A 19,524-nucleotide genomic window follows, 5' to 3' on the forward strand; every position below is an offset into this window, starting at 1 on the left:
CAGGCTATCACATTAGTATTAGTGTGACTTGTTTGTTCATGTTTGTCCCCGACATTTACACTTGTTTGGCTGATGGAATTTCAACCAGATGGGACCTTGTGAAGCAAGGTAACATAATCCGTGATGATGTGACCTGATCCGCTGATCCGGTTCTAGAATGCTCTAGTTCAGGCGTCTGGAAGGTTCTGATATAGGTCCTGGGTCAGACTTACCAAATATAGTTGGTTCAGGTCAGAGTCTAGACTGGTCCCTGGTCTAGAGCAGGCCTAGACCTTGTGGCCGGGTGTATACAGATTTGATTCAAAGGTTTACAACATTTATTCTGAGATTCTCCATATGTCTGCATGACTATTGTGCATGAAAATGAATTTATGGGGTCCATATATGATTATTCATATAGTGGTCATATTACTGCCATCACAGATCCGTCAACACGCTCCTGACAGTTGCCCTGGGACCTTGCCTGGGACGCTGCCCAGGCCTTCTGTGCCTGACAGTGGCAGCTATGGACAAGCAGTATATAATCAGCTGCTACCTAGCAGGCAGATGCTTGGAGTTTCTTCTCTTTGGATCCTCCCGAGTACTATATATATGCAGCGCACACACACATTTGATGGCAATGTGTATGTGTTGCTAATTCAAATGAAAATGACATAGCTTATGGAGTAGAATGAAATAATAGAATAATTTGTAAGATGGATTGATCATTTGGATTGTGGCGCTGGCTGCGACGGTCGGGGTTTTACACCCCAGACCCCGACTAGGGTGTTGCCCTGGACCTACCCTGCCGGGGGCTTGGTTTCTTTTCCCTAAGGTGTTTGATGCAATATTCCTTTGGGATGACTTGGTTGCGGTGTCGGCTACGGCGGCTGGGGTTTTCCACCCCAGACCCAGACCAGGGCTTTGCCCCGGACCCCACGCTGCCACGGTCCGGGGCTACCGCGTGCTGCTTGCCAATTGTTTTGATGGGAAAATCACTTCTGTTGGTCACATCAAGTACCTGAGATATGATCAAATGTGCCGCAGGTCACCAATGTGCCGTTGATGCTCACATTTTCTGTAAGGGCAACCCTGGAGACTCCAACGAAAGCCTAGCAGGGGAGGATCCAAAGAGAAGAAACTCTAAGGGTCCGCCTGCTAGGGCGCCAACTATATACTGGTCGTCCGTAACTGCCGACATAGAGCGCAGAAGGCCTGAGCAGCGTCGCAGGCTCTGTCCCAAGGTGATCGTTGGGAGGGTCTTGACGGATCGGTGATTGTGCGGGCGAAGGAGGCCGTGGGACGATGGTCAGGGTGGGTCGGAGCATCCGAGGGGGCGCCAGTCGGATGTGCCTCGGATGCGCTCGGACGGTCCGAAGGAGGCCGAAGCAGGGGTTCCCCGGACATCATTTTCTGTGTGATTTCCTGGCTGATTAATCCAATGTGCCGCAGGTAGAAGCCAAGTGCCGTAGATATAATCAATATGAAAGACTTACAGAATGTGTATGTGTCCGCCGCAAGTATGTTATCCTAGATCCTCCCCTGCTAGGTCAGCTTCATTTGTATTTGCTTACCAATGTTCACACTTTGGATCCTCCCCTGTTGGACCTTGATCTCAGGCCTCCAGGGTTGCCCTTACAGTAATTCTATAGGAAAATCCATGGCCTTGATTTGGATACAAACTGCTGACCACATTTGACCCTGTTTACCACAAAAAACTCTTACTTCAGGCCCCTGTTTTTGCCCAAATCTCTGCTGTGATTACCCCCAATTTATCATATTTAAGGTGATTTGTTAGATATCATGCTTACTCATCATCATCATAAGTAACAGGTAATTTTTTGAGGACAAGCTTTGTTGGGTTGGTCACTATTGGTGAACTCAGATGCTTCAGCATGATTGACCTTTGCTTACTGACAAACTTGGTTTAGAGAAATTGTGCTGCCCTAGAGAGATACACACACCTTTTTATTGGCCTTAGATGTGGTCTTTTTGTGCTTGGTCATTGAAAACAGGGAGAGAAATGCTTATCACAGTGTTACTTGACACGAGACAATGAGAACGACAACAAACGCCAACACTATTCTTCAGGGAATTGTCAGCAGTACCTTCCCAATACTATTCACTTGCTCTCTGTTTTTATTCTGGCCCGATAGCTGTTGTGATTGTGAAGATATGGATGTTTGTCTGCCGGAAACCAGGCATTTCCCAATATCATTCATTTGTTGGTCAATTCTCTTAGAAAATGATACTATTGGAATTGTGCTTGTCGAGCACATTCTAAATATACCAAAATTTATCATAAAATATATAGAAAACAGCCGTAAGTGTTACTTTGTGTCTGGCACCATAATTTTAAAAGAGGTTTCAGAATGCTTCAAGATGAAAATAAAAAATGATTTTCAGCACTCAACAAAATCTAACTGAAGCTGCTTTGAACAGCAGGCAGACCCCTTGAATTTCTTCTCTTTGGATCCTCCCCTGCTATGACCTTGATCTCAGGCCTCCAGGGTTGCCCTTGCACTTTGAATCTTCAGAAGGTGATTACTTACTATGATATATATCTGATTTCACTAAACTGCTGTCTGATACCCTGTAATTCAACTTGACAAGGGGGAGGTACAATAGTATTAGTGGATATGATGCATACTATGGTATCTGAAATCTGCATACATATTCCATCAGCATTAGCTGTGACTGTGTGTAAAAGTTGCGCGAGGCTGAAATGTCACGCAGCTGAAAATAAAATGTGTCGCTAGCAATGTGCGTGATTTTTCTGCAAGGTTTGACATAATTTTTATTGCGCTACCAAAAATGTGTGAAGAAATTGCGCAAAACACCAAAAATGTAGAAATATATGTCGGGGGAATATTTCCCTAAAGTGACAACCATACGTATGGACTGGTAAATCGGGCCCAGGCGGCACTGGTTGAGTGTTAAGAGGTGCCAGGCTTCGAGATGAAAATAAAAAATGGGGCGGCTCTAGCAATCGAACAGACGCCGCTTTGAACAGCGCCGATCAAAGTCATGAAACGAGTTACGACGGCGCCGCGCATCAGGCAACCGCTTCCTTCCTTCGATCAAATGGCGCAACGTCTCGCAATGTCCGTGAAATTTGCAAAGACCGTCAAGACGCGGACCCTGGGGGGACAGCGAGTGCGCTGTGCAGCTGCGCTCCAGCGTCGCGGGGTGCGGCGCTGACGGTGCGGTGAAACGCCCGCCACGCCCGTGATGTGATGCTGATCGGCGGTGTCACCGCCACGTCGTGATTCTTAAGCGCGGCCCTGGCGTTATTGTCTCCCACCTCTTCTTCTCTTCTCCCTCACGATGCGCACGACCCCCTTCACCACCATCCTCCTCTTCGCCTCCCTCGCCTCTGCTGCGATCCAGTGCGCCCCGACGGACAAGGACGGCACCCCGCTGCAGTCGTCGGAGGGCGAGGGCAACTTTGTGCGGTGCACATATGAGGGCGCGGGCCCGTGCGAGTACTTCCCCGCCAACGGCAGCTTCTCCAGCGGGTCCAGCCAGTGTCCCGCCGGCATCGCGCAGGACACAAGCAACACGTGCGTCGTCACATGGCTCCCTTCTTTCCTTGTTGCTGACGAGTAGTGTAGGACGCAGGAGGTCTCCAGCGTCGGGTCAGGTGGCGCCCAGCAGAGCCCACCGGCGTCGGGCAGCCCGGCGACGTTCAGCAGCCCGCCCATCACGCTGCAGTCCACCCGCCCGCCCGGCTCGTCCTCCACGGCCCCGCCCCCACCACCACCTGTCTCTTCTCCCCGGCCCAGCGGCAGTCCCGCCGGAAGCCCCGCGCCCTCCAGTTCTAGCACCGGCGCCGCAGCCCCCACATCCGTCGCCAACTCCGCCGGCGCGATCGTCTTCGTCGGCGGGGCCCTCCTAGGCGCGTGGTTGCTCTGAGCGACGGGCCTTGGCAAAATATTATTGATGGCAGGCGGGCCCGGGTCTCGGATGTGGGTATGCGCCGTCTGGACGATGTAGCCCGCATGTTTTACGTTCATGAATAACTTATCTGCGCTTCTCCTGGGCTGATCTCGTCTTTTGAGGTGTGCTACAAGTGCAGCAACTGACACTAGTGCTAGCGCTATACTGACAACGACCAGTCCGCCGCTCGCTCGATCCGAGGTCTGCGCTTATATCCCCATCATGCATATACTTTTTCTGCGCTTTGCCTCCCTCGCATGATTTCGCGGCCATCCGTGCGCGGCCCCCCACAAGCCCGCTGTTCACCCTTGTGCACCCACCAGACGTCAATCTAAGATCAGCAGGTGGTGGGTCTGTGGTCGACGCAGGCCGGGTGGTCGCAGAAGGCCATGCTTTGCTTTTTCTTTTCACATCTTGGTTTGTTGTGCGCTGAGTGCGAGACCATAACCACCATACCACCGGCTTCGCGATTCTCAGTGATGCTGTGCTTTTGTTATACGATTCTGCAGCCATCTTCAGGCGTGTGCCGCGGCCGGCACCAAGTTCCAACAGCCCACTGCGCACCCCGGTGCACCCACCTCCGTTCACGATCAACTTCGCTGGCATGTGGGTCCGCGGTCGACACAGGCCGGGTGGGCGTAATGCCAACGTGCAACTGTGAATTCCTTTTTTCTCTGGCTCAGTGCCAGTGGTCAACCGGTTCCGCATGTCGCCATCGTCAGATCCCTCTGCTTACCGCAGCGCGGATTACCCCTGTCGAACATACATAGGTACTGCAAAATGCCAGAGCACAGCCCACTGGCACCTTGGTGCACCCACCATGCATACGTTGCTACGCATTCCGGCAGCTGGGGCCGCGGTCGACGCAGGCCGGTGTGGTAGCTGGACCCAACCGCGTGTGGTCGCTCGCTGATACTATCGATCGTGTGACTACGTGACACGATCCGTCTACTGATCCGGCGTCGGCCTCCCATCACAGGTGCCCCCTTTTTAAAATGGCGGCGTCCTCGTCGCCTGCGTCGCCTGCGTGTCCTCGATCCGCCTCAACTCAGCTTCCGTGTCCGCTACTCTTTTCCGCTCGGCCATCTCGCCCTCCCTTTCCTTCGCCACCCTTTGTGTTTCGTCATAGCCTTTCTTCACCTGGATGTTCCGTAGTGCGCTAATAAACTCGTTTTGCTCCTTTGCCAAGTCCGTTCCGCTCCTTGGTGAAAATCTTCTTAGTCTTCTCGCGCTGTAATATCCCGATACTGCCACCCCTTCCAGCGTCTCCAACTCGTAAGAGTTTACCCTTCTCGTTCTTACCCTGTGTGGATCACTCCACGGCCCTTGGATTTTGCGGTCAGCGCTCAGAGTCTTCATGCGGGCTGTGTCGTATACCTGCACCAGCTCTCCTTCTTCAAACTCCACCTCGCCTGCCCTCGAGTCCTTGACTGCTTTATCGAATAACGCCTTACGCTTGTTTGCGTGGTTTAGCCGGTTGTCGTAGGCGTCTAAGCGTTGCTGCTCCGCATATCTCATATGGGTGTGTATGTCGTACTCTGATGGTTGCGTTGTTGCTACGAGGTGTGGGTGTTGGCGGTGTATTAACCGCTCTTGCGAATAGGATTTCTTTTGGCGTGAATCTGATGGACGGCAGTATTCGCTGATTGAGAATGTGCAATGCTTGCCTGAAATACCTCGGCCACGTCGCCGGCAGGTCTTCTGCTCTCGTGTTCCTCCAGCCGTCTTCCCCCAGTTTCGGTGCACACAGTCGCGCAAGCACGAATATGAGTAGCTTGTTAGTACCTTCCACTAACCCGTTTACCCATGGTGAATATTTTGGCACTGGCATAAACTGCGTTCCCCACTTGTCGCAAGTTGCTTTGACCGCCTTGTTGACAAAGTGCGACCCGTTGTCTACCATCAGCGTCTCGGCGGGTAGATAGTCTCGGAATAAGTTGTCCAACACCTCGACCGTGTTCCCCCCCGTCCCCGCGCCCTTGTATATTTCACCCCATACGTGTTGCGATGCCACATCGATGTAGAGCCCAGTTGTCTTGAACCCATCCTCACTCAATGGCAACGTCATGTAGTCTGCGGCTATTAGTTCGAAGGGGTGTCGTCGCGTTATTGGTTTCAGTAAGGCATGGATCGCTGTCGGGCCGAAGTTCTTGCACTCTGCGCATTCCCGGATTGCCGCAATGATCGAATCGTCCATCTTGGGGCTGTGAAACTTGTCCATGAGTGCAATTTTAATGTGATCACGATGGAAATGTCCCCCTTTTGCGTGCACCGTTGCTGCTTCCTGTTTGGCCTCCTCCCTCGTAATACATTCCCTTCTTGCCCTCGCCCTACCTCCTGAGGTTCCCCCCAAACGCCAGAGTTTCCGTTCCTCGATGAAATATTGCGAGGCGCGATGTCGCGCCCTTTTGCGTTCTCGTTCGCTTGTCCCGAAGTCTAGTTCCGTGATAGCACCGATTACCTCCAAGTACACCGGCTCCTTCTTGAACCTTTCTCTGAGTTCGGCTGTTCCCTCCGGCACTGGTATTACCAGGTAGTCCCCATCCGCTCTTCCCACTGTGAATACATTGTTCACAATTCCCGCCCTCGCTTCCCAGTCCGGAGATACTGTCCATTCGCTTCCGTCGTGATTTCCTTTGGGTTTCCCTTCGTCTGCCCTCGACAACGCGTCTGCAACCACATTATTCTTGCCCTTGATGTGCTCTGCCCCGACGATGTTGTACCCCATAATGCCGTCTCTCCAACGAGTATGCGTGACGTTGAGCTTTTCATTGACCATTATGTCGCGTAGGGCTTGGCAATCGGTTTCTAGCTTGATTGGTTGACCCCAGATGATGTCCGAGAATTTATCTAGCGAAAATTTCAGTGCTGCGAATTCAAGCAGATGCGGCTGATATCTCTCCTCAGATGATGAGGTCCTCTTTGACGCGAACACTATTGGGTGGCGTCGTACTACCTCTTTTCCCGCCCGGTAGTATCGTCGCCATCTTCTGTGACAGCATTCCCGCAAATGCCTCCTTGCTTCCGTCGGTTGTCACGATAAACGGGTATTCTTGCACCGTTTCATAGTTTGGAGCGCGTAGTACCGGTTCGCTCAACAACGTGTCCTTCAACTTGATGAACGTTTTGGTGTGTTGTTCCGTCCAGACCGGCGCCAGCTTGAAGGCCTTCATCGTTGCTTGATACACCGGCTTCTTGGCACCTGTTGGTATCTTGACTTTAGCCAGCAGGTCTCGTAGTGGTTTTTCCAACTTAGCGTAGTTCTTGATCAAGTCCCTAAAATACCCTGTTAATCCCAGGAAGGCGCTCAAGTTTGCTGCGTCCTCCGGTTTCTCCCATCGCACGATGGCTGTTAACTTGGCAGGGTCCGGTGACACTCCGTTTGGACCGACCCGCGCGCCTGCGAATATGGCTTCTGTCATGAAGAGCTTAGTCTTTGCTGCTGACAGCGAGAGTTCCTCCTCTCGCATCCTGGTGAATATCCGCCTCAGCTTCCTCATCATCTCCTCAAAACTGTCCGCTGCCGACCCACTGTCGTCCACAAACAGCTCCATGATCCTTTCGACCAGCAGATCCGACAATTTCGTTGCCGCCATGTGCGAGAATTCTGTCGGCGCGCGTCTGTCAAGCCAAACGGCATACGCATGTACGCGTAGTAGCCTTGGCCCGGTACAAACATCACGATGTATGGTTGTATATCCTCCGCTATCTGTACAGCAAAGAACCCAGATGCAAAGTCGAACACTGACACGTACCTATGTCCTGATAGCCGCCTTTGTTTCTCGCGTATGTCACCTTGAGGCATTGGAACGACCTTTAACAACTCGTTGAGCTCGTGGAAGTTCTGACAGATCCGCCATTTCGGTTGCTTCTTGGTGTCAGATTTTTGATCCGTGTTTCCCGTTCTTGGTGGCAGATCGTAGAGCGGTGGAAACCCTTCTTTAACACATTCGTCGTTCAGCGTGTGCTGGAGTTCTTCCAGTGTCATTCCTCCTCCGTCGTGCTCCTTCTGCGGGAGCTTTATCGGTGAGACGCATTTGACGTCCCTGGGGTGGATCGGTCTGATTATGCCCGCTTCCTCCAACAGCTTGACTTGTTCTCTTAGGTACTGCGCTTGCGGTTGCGACAAGGGCTTTTGGTGTATTTTGGTGCTGAACTGGTGGTCCTTGGGAATATTCGGTGCGTATTCGGCGTCTTTTACTGCATTCACCTCGCTTACTGCCAATGCGAAGATGTCCGCAAACTCCGCCACCAAATCCTCGATCTCTCCCCTCTCCTTCGCGGTCACGTCTGGTCCTATTTCCACCGCCTTCAGGATTCGTTCCACTCTGGCTGGGTTAAAGGGGTCTGTTTTGCGAGTGAAGATGTTGGTTGTGTTGGGTTTTTGGTGCGTCTTTTCGTTTTCTGTCTCCACGGTTTGTATCTCCCGCACTGGTCCTTCTTCCTCTTCGTCCTCGTTCATTCCCAACGTCTCCATTGCCTCTCTAGCAATGGCCCTTGCCGTCTCCACCTCTCTTCCCTCCTCTTCGATCTCTGCTGTTTCCTCTTCATCATCTTCTTCCCGCTCAGTCCATGTTCCTTCCTCCTCCTCCTCCTCATCCATGCTTCTCTCCGGTTCCACCTTCTGTACCTGTGCACCTGTTAATCCCACATATCTCTTCTAATTAGAAGTGAGGCTACGCTGGGGTCTCAATTCTAATTAGAAGAGATGACTGCAAAATAGCTATGCTGCAATAATTCTCAAATATCTTGCTACAGCATAGGCTCTAAGTCTCTCTCTATGCTACCAAGTCCTATCCTATGCTGCTATAACTGCTATAATTCTCCTAGTATCTAGGTCTAAGTCCAAGTGTGACAAAATCGTGCATTTGTCACGTTTATCACTCTGTGTGACATGAGTAACATCCACCCCAAGAAGGAAATTTTCCAGGTAAGTAGCTCAAAAGTGACTGGTAGTTACATATCTCACAAAAATGAAACTATTATGATAACTGTAATATATATAGAGTGATAGGTATGACAAATGACCAAAGAAGGAAATTGTCAGAGAATGTCACAGATTGTCACAAAATCAAAGTTGCATACTTTGACTATATAAACAACTTCCATGAAGTAACCCATAGCAACAGCTGAATAGTTATATCAATTATCAGCTGATGTCAAACTAATAAGCCTCTCTCTTATGATATAAGTGCTGTCAGGAACATCCTTGAGAGTATGATGAGTGAACTATGGTATTTGATCCTCATCATATCATATGATTATTGTAGTGACTATTCAGTCATAGCAAAGGAAATCTTTGGTACTCCGACATTATGAGGTAGATGATCTATATATCTAGAGATTTCAAATCAAGGCTCTAGCATGTCCATCTTCAGTCTGAAGTCAATATTACTCTGAAAATCCCCTGAAACCACTCATCAGGGGTATTTGATCTCCATCAACTGCTAAAGATATCTATAGATCTCTTGCTGGTTAGGTGGATAAAGCCGGAAAGATGCTCATTTGAAAGGTATACGATCCTACCATTATCTTGTGTATCTCGTTATCTCATCTGATACTATCAGATCAACATATTAACTGCCAAGCATGATTGAATACTGAGTTAAGGAGAATTTTGCTGATATCTTGGGACCTACTGCATGGAATCTTGTGATCCAAGTTGATATAGGTCCACAGGATGGTCTCCTATAGTCCTACTCATTGGTGATCACACAGCAAGTGTTAGGGTCAGTCCATTCCTGGAGACACTTGGTGCTATATAACCCAGGATGGAGATATGCTAGAGAGCCAGGGTCACCACTTTTTGGGAGGTGGACTAAACCCCTATTAGTAGGTATGCTCAGATTTCTCAGACTCACAAAGGCCATGTCATGGTACACCCATCATTTTTGGGATAGATAACACTGATAATGGTACTGTGAGAGATCCAGGATAGCTATAAGGTTGATTCAAGTGCTGAACAGGTTCATTTGAAGGTATCTACAATCCCCAGTCTAGGTATCGTGTCATACTTGAAATTATTTTCTGACCAGTTGTAATAGCGAAGACACTCTCTTTTGCTCTATGGGTACCTACCCTGTCTTCAGCTACCTCTAATGACACATACCAGACCTACAACTAATTACAGTATAGGGTCCTAGTACATATTCAAACACCCCCATACATGCATCTCAATGTCCAGTACTTAGTCTATAGACCCCATTATTCATGTAAACCAGTTCTACACGCAACCTGTCTTGGAATGTTCACCTCAATTCATCCTCTAAGGCTATATAGAGACCAATCAGAGTATGTGGGTATCTATATATACCTCATTAACTGAACTTAACACATTTTGATCCATAATCAACCAGCAGATCATGGCTGTATTTTCAATATCTTGCGTCATAGGAGTAATATGTATAATAGCAAATAACAAGAGATTTCATGCATAAGGCATAATGAGAGGCATGACATCCTCCAGGGGGACCCCTCTGTATGCTTCCTACCTTTATGTCATTGGGGATCCCTTATCTCTGAGTGAGTTATTGGAAGATTGGAATAACAGGATATATGCCATATGCACAGGTATGTAGGGTGTCTAAAAATATATATGTCATACAGGGCCATAACAGAGCTCCATCTGCCTAGAACACAGCTTAGATCATGATTATCCATAAATTCCCTAGCGAGATATCAAGTCATCATTATGCCTGATCCAATTTGAAATAGAAAAACAATGGAAAAGTGATATGGTAGCACAAGCCTAAGGTATAGAACCAGCTCACATCGGAGCATATCAAGGCTAGGTAACTACATACCTGTCAGTAAAACAATCATTTGAATTCATCAAGGACTGGTGGAGATCTGGCTAGATCAATATGGCTGATGGATGATCATTAAGTAGCATAGCTATAGTAGCAGTATTGTATGGGCAACAATACTGGTATTACTATTCAGGCATTCTCAGTACTGCTTAAATCGACTCTATAGCTATTCTAGTTATTATAATATCATCTTATTAGTTGTACATCAGCTAGTAATTGACCAGGATTGACACAAACATTGAGGTGTTACTATAGGTTACTTCATGGAAGTTGTTTATATAGTCAGATTATACAACTTTGAATTGTCACGATCTGTGACATTCTCTGATGATTGTATTGTCACAGGGCAAATATTTCCTTTTTTGGCTACTTCTCATACCTCTCACTGCATACTACAACAGGTTCATTTCCGTGACATATGTGACTACCAGTCAGTCTTTAGCTACTTACCTGGAAAATTTCATTTTGGGGGTGAATGTTACTCATGTCACATAGTGTGACAAACGTGACAAATGCGTGATTTTGTCACACTTGGACTTAGACCCAGATACCAGGAGAATTATAGCAGTTATAGCAGCATAGGATAGGACTTGGTAGCATAGAGAGAGACTTAGAGCCTATGCTGTAGCAAGATATTTGAGAATTATTGCAGCATGGCTATTTTTTGCAGTCATCTCTTCTAATTAGAATTGAGACCCCAGCGTAGCCTCACTTCTAATTAGAAGAGATATGTGGGATTAACAGGTGTACCTGTGCTGTATCATCTATTTGGAATACATTGTCTTGCACTTTCCTTTGTGTGTCGTCTTTGGCCGCCTGTTTTCTCTCTATCCCTTTTTTCTTGACCCTGTTCCGCTGTGTTTGATTCTCCAGCATTGCCTTCGCGTTCTCCACCTGTATGCTGACCTTGTCGTTCTTGTAGTCGTGTATGGCGCCGAACAGTGCTTGTAGTGGCTTTCCGAATAAGACTTCCCATCCCCCTCCGCTATCGAACACTTCCAATGTGATTCGCTCTCGCACTCCTTCAATGTTCGCTATTCCGGTCCATTTGCACACTGAGGGTATGAGTTGACCGCTCGCCATTCTTAGAATTGTTGTCGACGGTCTTCCTGCTCCAAGCTGCTTTAAGTTTCGCTCCCATAATTCTTGTCCAACACTCCTACTAGGGCGCCTCCATCGAATAGCATTCTAACGGCAACTTCGCCATTTACTCCCCTGAGTTTTGCTGAGTGCTCAAATGGGCTGCATCCCTCGCTTCCTTCCGTCGCTGCTCCGTACATGTCAATAATGTTGATTCGCTGATTCGAAGTCATACACGTCGTTCGTACGTTGCTGGGACCGAGGCATTTCTTTGGCCGCGTTCCCCGGACCGTCCGTTGGCCACTTACTCGGACGATCCCTCCCCAAAATCCTCTTCCCTCGCCTTGTTCCTTTTATAGTCCTCAAATCGTAGCGCTAAGTAGTTGACATCTGCAGTTTGTGTAGCTTCGCGGTTTCTTGCGATTCCCAGTTCCCGGCTACAGATCGCCCTGAAGTGTCGTTCTTCTTTCGGCACTTTTTCCGCATCGCAAGCGCTAGACCGGTGTGGCGGTACCGACAGTTGTCCGCACTGAAAGCATTCTCCCGAGCAGACCGGTGCCGACCCTGGGGATAACGGGTACCCTATTTGCTCGAGAGGTGGTCGCTTCTTGTCCCCCCCAAATTGCTGGTTCCACTTGTCGATTTGCGCCTCGTAGAACCTCCTTCCATCTTCGTTGTCTGGTGGGGGTTTCATATGGGCTGCTAGCTGCCGGAGTCGCTGTTTTCCTTCCGCCGTGAGCGGTTGGAACAGGTTGCCTCTTCCCTCTTCTGCCCCGAAGACGTCTTGTGCGATTCCGGCTTGGCCCCCTGAGCTCCCGCGGCGTGTTTAGATTCGTTGCGACCAGCTTCGCTGCCATCTTGGAGACTGGTGTGGTTGGCGCGGCCTTGCGTTGAAGCTCTGCGATTTTCTTGTCTCTCTCGGCATCCTTCTCCGCTTTCTCCTTGGCTTCTTTCACGTCTTCCCGCAACTTGGCCCTGTCGACCTTTTTGATTGCATCGGTGAATTCTTTCCAGTTTGCCGGTTCCCTTGGGAGGTGTTTGCGGAGGGGTTCTGGAATGGCATCCCGCACTTGATAGATGTAACTGGACGTGGCTTCGACGCCTGCTTTCTTTGCCGCTTCTTGCAGTTTCTGCGCGAATCGGACGTGGGTTTCTACTTCTTGACCCGCTACCTCCACTGTGCTTCCCAGCTGCTGCAGCGTGATTTTAGTGTTCACCAGTTTCTCTTGGTGTTCTTGCTTCGTTGGCTCCGCCTCATCGAAGGTCGGGAACTCGGTTTCGAATTCCTTTGCGAAGTCCGCAAACTTGGTGATGGCGTTTTGTTTCTGGCGCTTGCTCCACTACTTGGCTGCCGGTGATTTCCCCGGGAAGTAGTCTCCGACCGCGTCTATTCTCTGCGCATCGCTGTCTCGGTTCAGGTCTCTCATGCGGATTCTGAACTTCCGCACGAATTCCTCCGAGTTCACTTTGTTTTTCTCATCTCGTTCATCCCCATAGAATGTAGGGACCGCATTTGATTCGTTCATTGCTGCTATGTTTGGCTGCGCGGTAGTAGTAGTTGCGTTGGTGACTTGGCTGGTTGTTGGGGCAGGTGACGTGGTTGTCAGCTGGTTGGTTTGCGATGATGCCGACGAGTTCGGCGGGGTCACCGCGTCTTCCGCCTCTTCGTCTGAGTCCTCGGGTTTGTAGACTTTCAGTCCTCTTAACTCCGCTAGTCTTGCGAGTATTGGTGAAGTCTCCGATTTTGTGTATCGCCCTTTTTCGTCTCTAAATCTGCTCGTTGCCAGCTTCTCTGCGCTGTACTGCTTGCTGCTACTGCTTTCTGGCTTCGTATTCCGCTCTCGTCACCACAATGTGGTAGCTGGACCCAACCGCGTGTGGTCGCTCGCTGATACTATCGATCGTGTGACTACGTGACATGATCCGTCTACTGATCCGGCGTCGGCCTCCCATCACACCCGGGGTGGGCGTGGTGTATGAGACTGTGTACATCTAGTTTTTTTTTTTTTCTGGCTGCCTGGCTGGCTCCTCCGCGGGCCAAGTGGAGCGTTCACGTCTGTCCCCGTCCAGACTCCAGGGAGCCTGAGGGAGGCGGCTCAAGCCTCATGTCGATGATCAGTTGATCCCGGGCCGTAGAGTGCGGACTCCAGCGCAACCGTGCTGCTATAAGTAACTAGTCCTTGGCAAGGCACCAGCCCACGAGCGCACTGGTGCACCCACTAGGCATCCGCATTAACGTGAGATCCGTCGGGTGGGGCCGCGGTCGACGCAGGCCGGGTGGGCATAGCCAATACTGTAGTAATTAGACCACAAGTTCGCGTAATGTGTAATTGGGCCAAAAAACATAGTGTTAAAATTCACCTAAAATCAAAAGAAAAATTTTTGGCCCTCTTGGGCATGAAAAAATTCAAAATTGATGAACTTATGGTCTAATTACTACAGTAGTGAACCTTTGCATTTCCCTTTTGTCTGCCGTGGCTCGGCGGTGGTCGGTTCCCGTCGCGACCCCGGCCCGCGTGCTAGACTGCTAGTGGTTATCGATACCGACGGTCCGACAATCCAATCTCGCCCGACTCAGGGCCGAGTCACCCCTGGGCAAGTTGTTTTAAAAGGAATTTGCGGACTCGTGCAGCGTTTCTCGGTACTCGCTCCTCCCGAGCCGAGTCGTCCTCCCCCAAGGCCGGCGGACCAGGGTACGCCGCCCAACAGCTACACAGTCTGGGAGCGGAGGTCGCCAAAGAAGAGGCGGTTGGCCAACAGACACAAGATGCACAAAGAACAACAGGAATACTAACTTTGCACATAGTTATCTTTGCTCATGAGACAGTGTTACTACACAACACATAAGCATTACTTTTATTGTATTGTGATATTGTGCAATGTGAACAACATGTCTGCACATATCTAGTATTTTTATCCTATAATAGCTATTTATTTAGCTTTGCCAACTGTCAGCGTCGGGCTTGGGCCGTTGATGAGTGTGGAGTACGGACAGCAAATGACCTCTCTAACCAAACTAACCCACAAAAACAACCAAACTCCACTTATTGTAGAGAGAGATATGTATAATGTTGAGTAGGAAAAGTCACAAAACCCAAAAATTGTCTTCTGCTTGTGCAAGAACAGCCCTGTGAACAGAGCCTTGGCACAGATGTGTAAGGTTGTAGGGTAGATACGAGTTTCCTTGCGAAAACTTGGATTTTGCATGCCCCAAAGCGTACTATCAACGAAACTCCGCAATAGAGAAGCACCAATATGATGCCCGGAGAGTTTATACTTGTTGGGTCAGGAACTAACTGCCTTAACTCTCGACCAGCAACCGGAACCCAATATGCAGCAACCGGAACTCTTGTATTCAGCAACCGAAACGCTCAACCGATAAATCCTTTGACACAATGATACTATTTCGAAAGAGCTAGCAAAATAGGGCCTGGTTTTAAAACAAATTCTAGGTTATCAAACCTGTTTTATAAAAAACCTCCTCAGACCCCTGTTTTTAAACCGTTTTTTAAGTTTATAAACACCTTGGCCGAGATCGCTGAAATGAACCAAATTTTCCATATTAGGATAGGTTTTTGCCGAAAATATCTGTTTTAGTATTCATGGTGCCTTATACAGCCCTTCCAATATCTGTAGGTGGGTGGTGGAGTAGTTTCATCACTCAGAGTTGTTGACGTGTATTTAGCACTTTTGAATTGAAATTTCTCGTAACCCATCCCAAACAGTCTCAAAAGTGGAGCAGAAATACCTCAAAAGGGAATTTTTCGACAACACACGTCAACAACTCTGAGTAATGAAACCGCTCCACAACCCACCTACAGTTTGTGGAAGGACTGTATTAGCCTACAAAATCCTATCAAAAGGCTATTTTTTATTATATGTCAAAGTTTGATGGTCTTGATAGTTGTTTGATCATATCAACAGCGGTGGATAGCACCCTCTCCTTGTCTGTCAGGGGAACCCCTGCTTCGGCCTCCTTCGGACTGTCTGAGCGCATCCGAGGCACATCCGACCGGCGCCCCCTCGGACGCTCCAATCCACCCCGACCATCATCCACGGCCTCCTTCGCCCGCACAATCACCGATCCGTCAAGACCCTCCCAACGATCACCTTGGGACAGAGCCTGTGATGCCGCTCAGGCCTTCTGCGCTCTACGTCGGCAGTTACGGACGACCAGTATATAGTTGGCGCCCTAGCAGGCGGACCCTTAGAGTTTCTTCTCTTTGGATCCTCCCCTGCTAGGTTGGTCCCTCCGTGTATTTCCGTAGCTTTTATTCATGCTTTGGATCCTCCCCTGCTAGGCTTTCGTCGGAGTCTCCAGGGTTGCCCTTACATTGTCCTACATGGTGAAGTTTTTGATATTTAGACAAAATCAGGACAATTAGTTCTGATTTGGCCAGAAACATTGTCAAGAGTACTGTTCTTTGCCGCTCTCGGAGTCGCCGTAAGACCTCCTGAACAATCTGCCGATGTTTCCGGAGGTCGGAATGGGCGATCAGGATGTCATCAAGGTAGATCATGACGTCTCCGGAGAGGATGAGGTCCTGGAAAATGTCATTCATCATCGTTTTGGAACGTCGCGGGAGAGTTTGTCAGGCCGAAATATATCACCAAGGGCTCGAACAGGCCTCGGTTAGTCCGGAAAGCCGCTTTCCACTCGTCACCTTCCTTGATCCGGACGTTGTTGAAGCCCCAACGGACGTCGAGTTTGGTGAAGTAACGAGCGCCTTTGAGCCGGTTGATGAGGTCGTTGATCAGCGGAAGGGGGTACCGGTTTTTGACAGTCATCGCGTTGAGAGCATGGTAGTCCTGGACGAAGCGGAGTCCGCCGTCCTTCTTCTTGACGAAGAAGACCGGAGACGCCATCGGAGACTTGGGAGGCGAATCCGGCCCGTCGAAAGCCCTTCCTCGATGAACGCGTCGAGCCTCGCGTTGCTCGAGGGGCGAGATGGGGTACACCTTGCAGTTGGTGGGCTTAGCGTCGGGGACGAGTTCAATGGCGTGGTCCCAGGCTCTCCGCTCCGGTAGCGTGTCGAAGGACTCCTTGTTGAAGACGTCCTGGAACTCCTTAGCCCAGTCCGGGATCTCGGAGGGCAGAGGGGCGGAGTTCCTGGCAAAGGCTTCGGCCAGGCGCTGTGAGACGGTGCTGCCTGCGCGTATCTCTTCCGAGGGACGGAACGAGGTGTAGAAGATGTGGTCACCATCTTCGAGCTGGTCGTCTTCGTCATCCGAGTCCGAGTCCAGTATTAGATCAGGCAGGTCGGAATCGAGACCGGAATCGGAATCATCTCTGTCCTCAGGGCCAGAGAGGTCCATAGTGCAAACCGAGGGGAACGGGCCAGAGCAGAGACGTTTCTGGAGCGACCGGAGTCGCCGCAACTCAGTCCGTTCGACGTGCTCTTCCTCACGGCAGGTCGAGCAATTGCGGGGGCACCGTGTCATCTTGACCTCCTTGGTTTCCCAATTGATCTCTGGGTTGTGTTTCCGCAACCAGGAGTACCCTAGGATAAGGTCTTGCTTGCCAAGATGAGTGACGGCCAGTTGAACTCGTTCGGCATGGCCTTTGTAGTACAGGACCAAGTCCGCGATCTGTTTGATGGAGCCAGCGTCATTGGGGGTGCCATCGACATTGAAAACCGGAATCGGCTGATCGAGGGTGCGGACCGGAATGCCATTCCGAGCAACATAGTTCGTGTCAATGAAGTCGGAGGTGGCACTGCAGTCGACAAGCCCAGAGAGCAAGAGCTTCAGCGCGCTGGTGGTGGACTCTAGCTCCAACAGGAGGTGGAGGGGGAGTTCGCCCCAGGGGCAGTGGCAACAGTGTACTGCTTGGGCAGTTTCTTTTCCCAGGCAGTGAGGCGGCAAAGGACGATGGCCAGAGTCGCGGGTGGAGTCGGAGACGGAGTCGAGGCGGGGGCAGGAGAGGGTGTGTCTTTCGTTTCGGGCTCATTGTAGGGCAAGGAACTGCATTCATCATACAAGGAGGCAAAACAATTTATAGACGCGAACGAGGGCACACCGGTCACTCGTCGCGGGGGACAAAATCCTCTCCGGCCATCGACTCCGCTGCCGTCTCCGGTAGGGCAGCTGTGTCCGTGTAGTGGGCGATCAACTCCGCTAACATCTTGTCACCGAGTTGTTGGATCACCTCGTCGAGGATGTCCATCGAGCGGACATCGGCGGGGAGGGGGCAATCCCGGGCGAGATAGTTTGGGTCGCCGCACCTGAAGCAGGCGCGACGAGGGGCACCCCGAGCCCTGGTGCGATCCAACTCCATAGAGACGGGAGCTGGAGGCGCCGGAGCGGGGGCGCGGGCCGCGGGTGGCACGACCGGAGCCACCGGGCGGAAAGGGGCCGGAGCCGGGATGCGGTTGACCGGAAACGGAGTCCGAATCAAACCGCCAGGCATCTTGGGGGCGGCTGACTTGATCAGCTTGGCCCGGACCAGGGCCTCGTATTGACGGAAGGCCCGGGTGCGCCAGCTAAGGTAGTCCCGGAGGTCCGGGGGGTCGTTCGAGGACGTGATTCCGTTGTTGATCAGGGGGTCAAGTCCGTGGCGGAACTTGGTCACCTTGACCAACGCGTCTTCGAATCCGGCAAGGTCCATCAGGTCCTCGAAGTCGTCGGTGTACTGGTAGACATCCTTTGTGCCCATGTGATAGGCGGAAGTCTCCAGTTTGGAGAGAGCATGATCTTGCTCATTCTCCTCGACGAACCGGAGTCGGAACTCGGAAACGAACGAGCCCCAGGACGGAAACGGAAACGGGGCTTTGCTTCCGTGGCGCTCCGCCCATTGCTGAGCGGGTCCTTCTGCCATAAACGACATGGCATAGCAGACGGCCTTTTCCTCGCTCGCCTCTCCGTTGACCACGAAGGCCTCAGGGGCAAGGCGGCGTAGGTGCGGACCGCGTAAAGGACCGCACGGCCGCGTTTCCGGTTGCCGTTGAAGGTGAACGGGGGGTTTGGTCGCAAGACCAATTTTGAGGCGAGGTTGATGTCGCCAAAAAGGGCTTCGGAGTCACCCTGGACCGGAGTCGGAGTCGGAATCAACGTCTCCGGCGATGGTGTTTGGGGTCCACCAGCATTATTAGCAGCAGCAGCGGCAGTGGCAGCGGAAGCCTGGTTGGTGAGTAAAGCAAGGGCCTCAGTTAGGCTATCAATTTTCGCCTCGAGTGAGTCCAGCCGAGCGTCTGCGGTAGGAGTGACTCCGGACGGCATGACGGGTGCGGGGACCACAGGAGTAGAGGAGGAGGGGACAAGTGGCAGGGGCGGTGACGAGGGCGGAACGGACTTGTACTCCGAGCCTGAGTCAGCGCCGAACCTGGCAATCTTGTCCGGTTGATCCTGTAGAGAGTTTCTTCTGCTGTAAGGGCAACCCCGGAGGCCTGAGATCAAGGTCCTAGCAGGGGAGGATCCAAAGCGTGAACATTGGTAAGCGAATACAAATGAAGCTGATCTAGCAGGGGAGGATCCAAAGAGAAGAAACTCTGAGGGTCCGCCTGCTAGGTAGCTGACTATATACTACCTGTCCGTAGCTGCCGCTATCGGGCACAGAAGGCTTGGGCGGCGTCGCAGGCGAGGTCCCAGGGCGAACGTCGAGAGGGCGTTGACGGATCGGTGATTGTGCAGGCAAGATGGAGGGCCAGACCGGAGTCGGAACCGGAGTCGGACCGGAATCGGGCACGTCTCCGAGGGGCGGAAAGGGGGGTTCCCCTGA

General features: G+C 51.0%; 1 protein-coding gene across 1 annotated transcript; it reads left to right on the forward strand.

Moving 5' to 3' along the window:
• Positions 1–3,306: 3,306 nt before the first annotated feature.
• Positions 3,307–3,894, forward strand: MIND_00298500 (uncharacterized protein; the record flags this gene model as incomplete). Its single annotated transcript, XM_037359847.1, has 2 exons — positions 3,307–3,542; positions 3,594–3,894. 2 exons carry the CDS (start codon positions 3,307–3,309, stop codon positions 3,892–3,894), a joined length of 537 nt encoding a protein of 178 aa, XP_037222732.1.
• Positions 3,895–19,524: the final 15,630 nt, after the last annotated feature.

The sequence above is a fragment of the Mycena indigotica genome (assembly GCF_014461135.1).
Source record: "Mycena indigotica strain 171206Taipei chromosome Unknown Mind.scaff0003, whole genome shotgun sequence".
NCBI classification, from domain to species: domain Eukaryota; kingdom Fungi; phylum Basidiomycota; class Agaricomycetes; order Agaricales; family Mycenaceae; genus Mycena; species Mycena indigotica.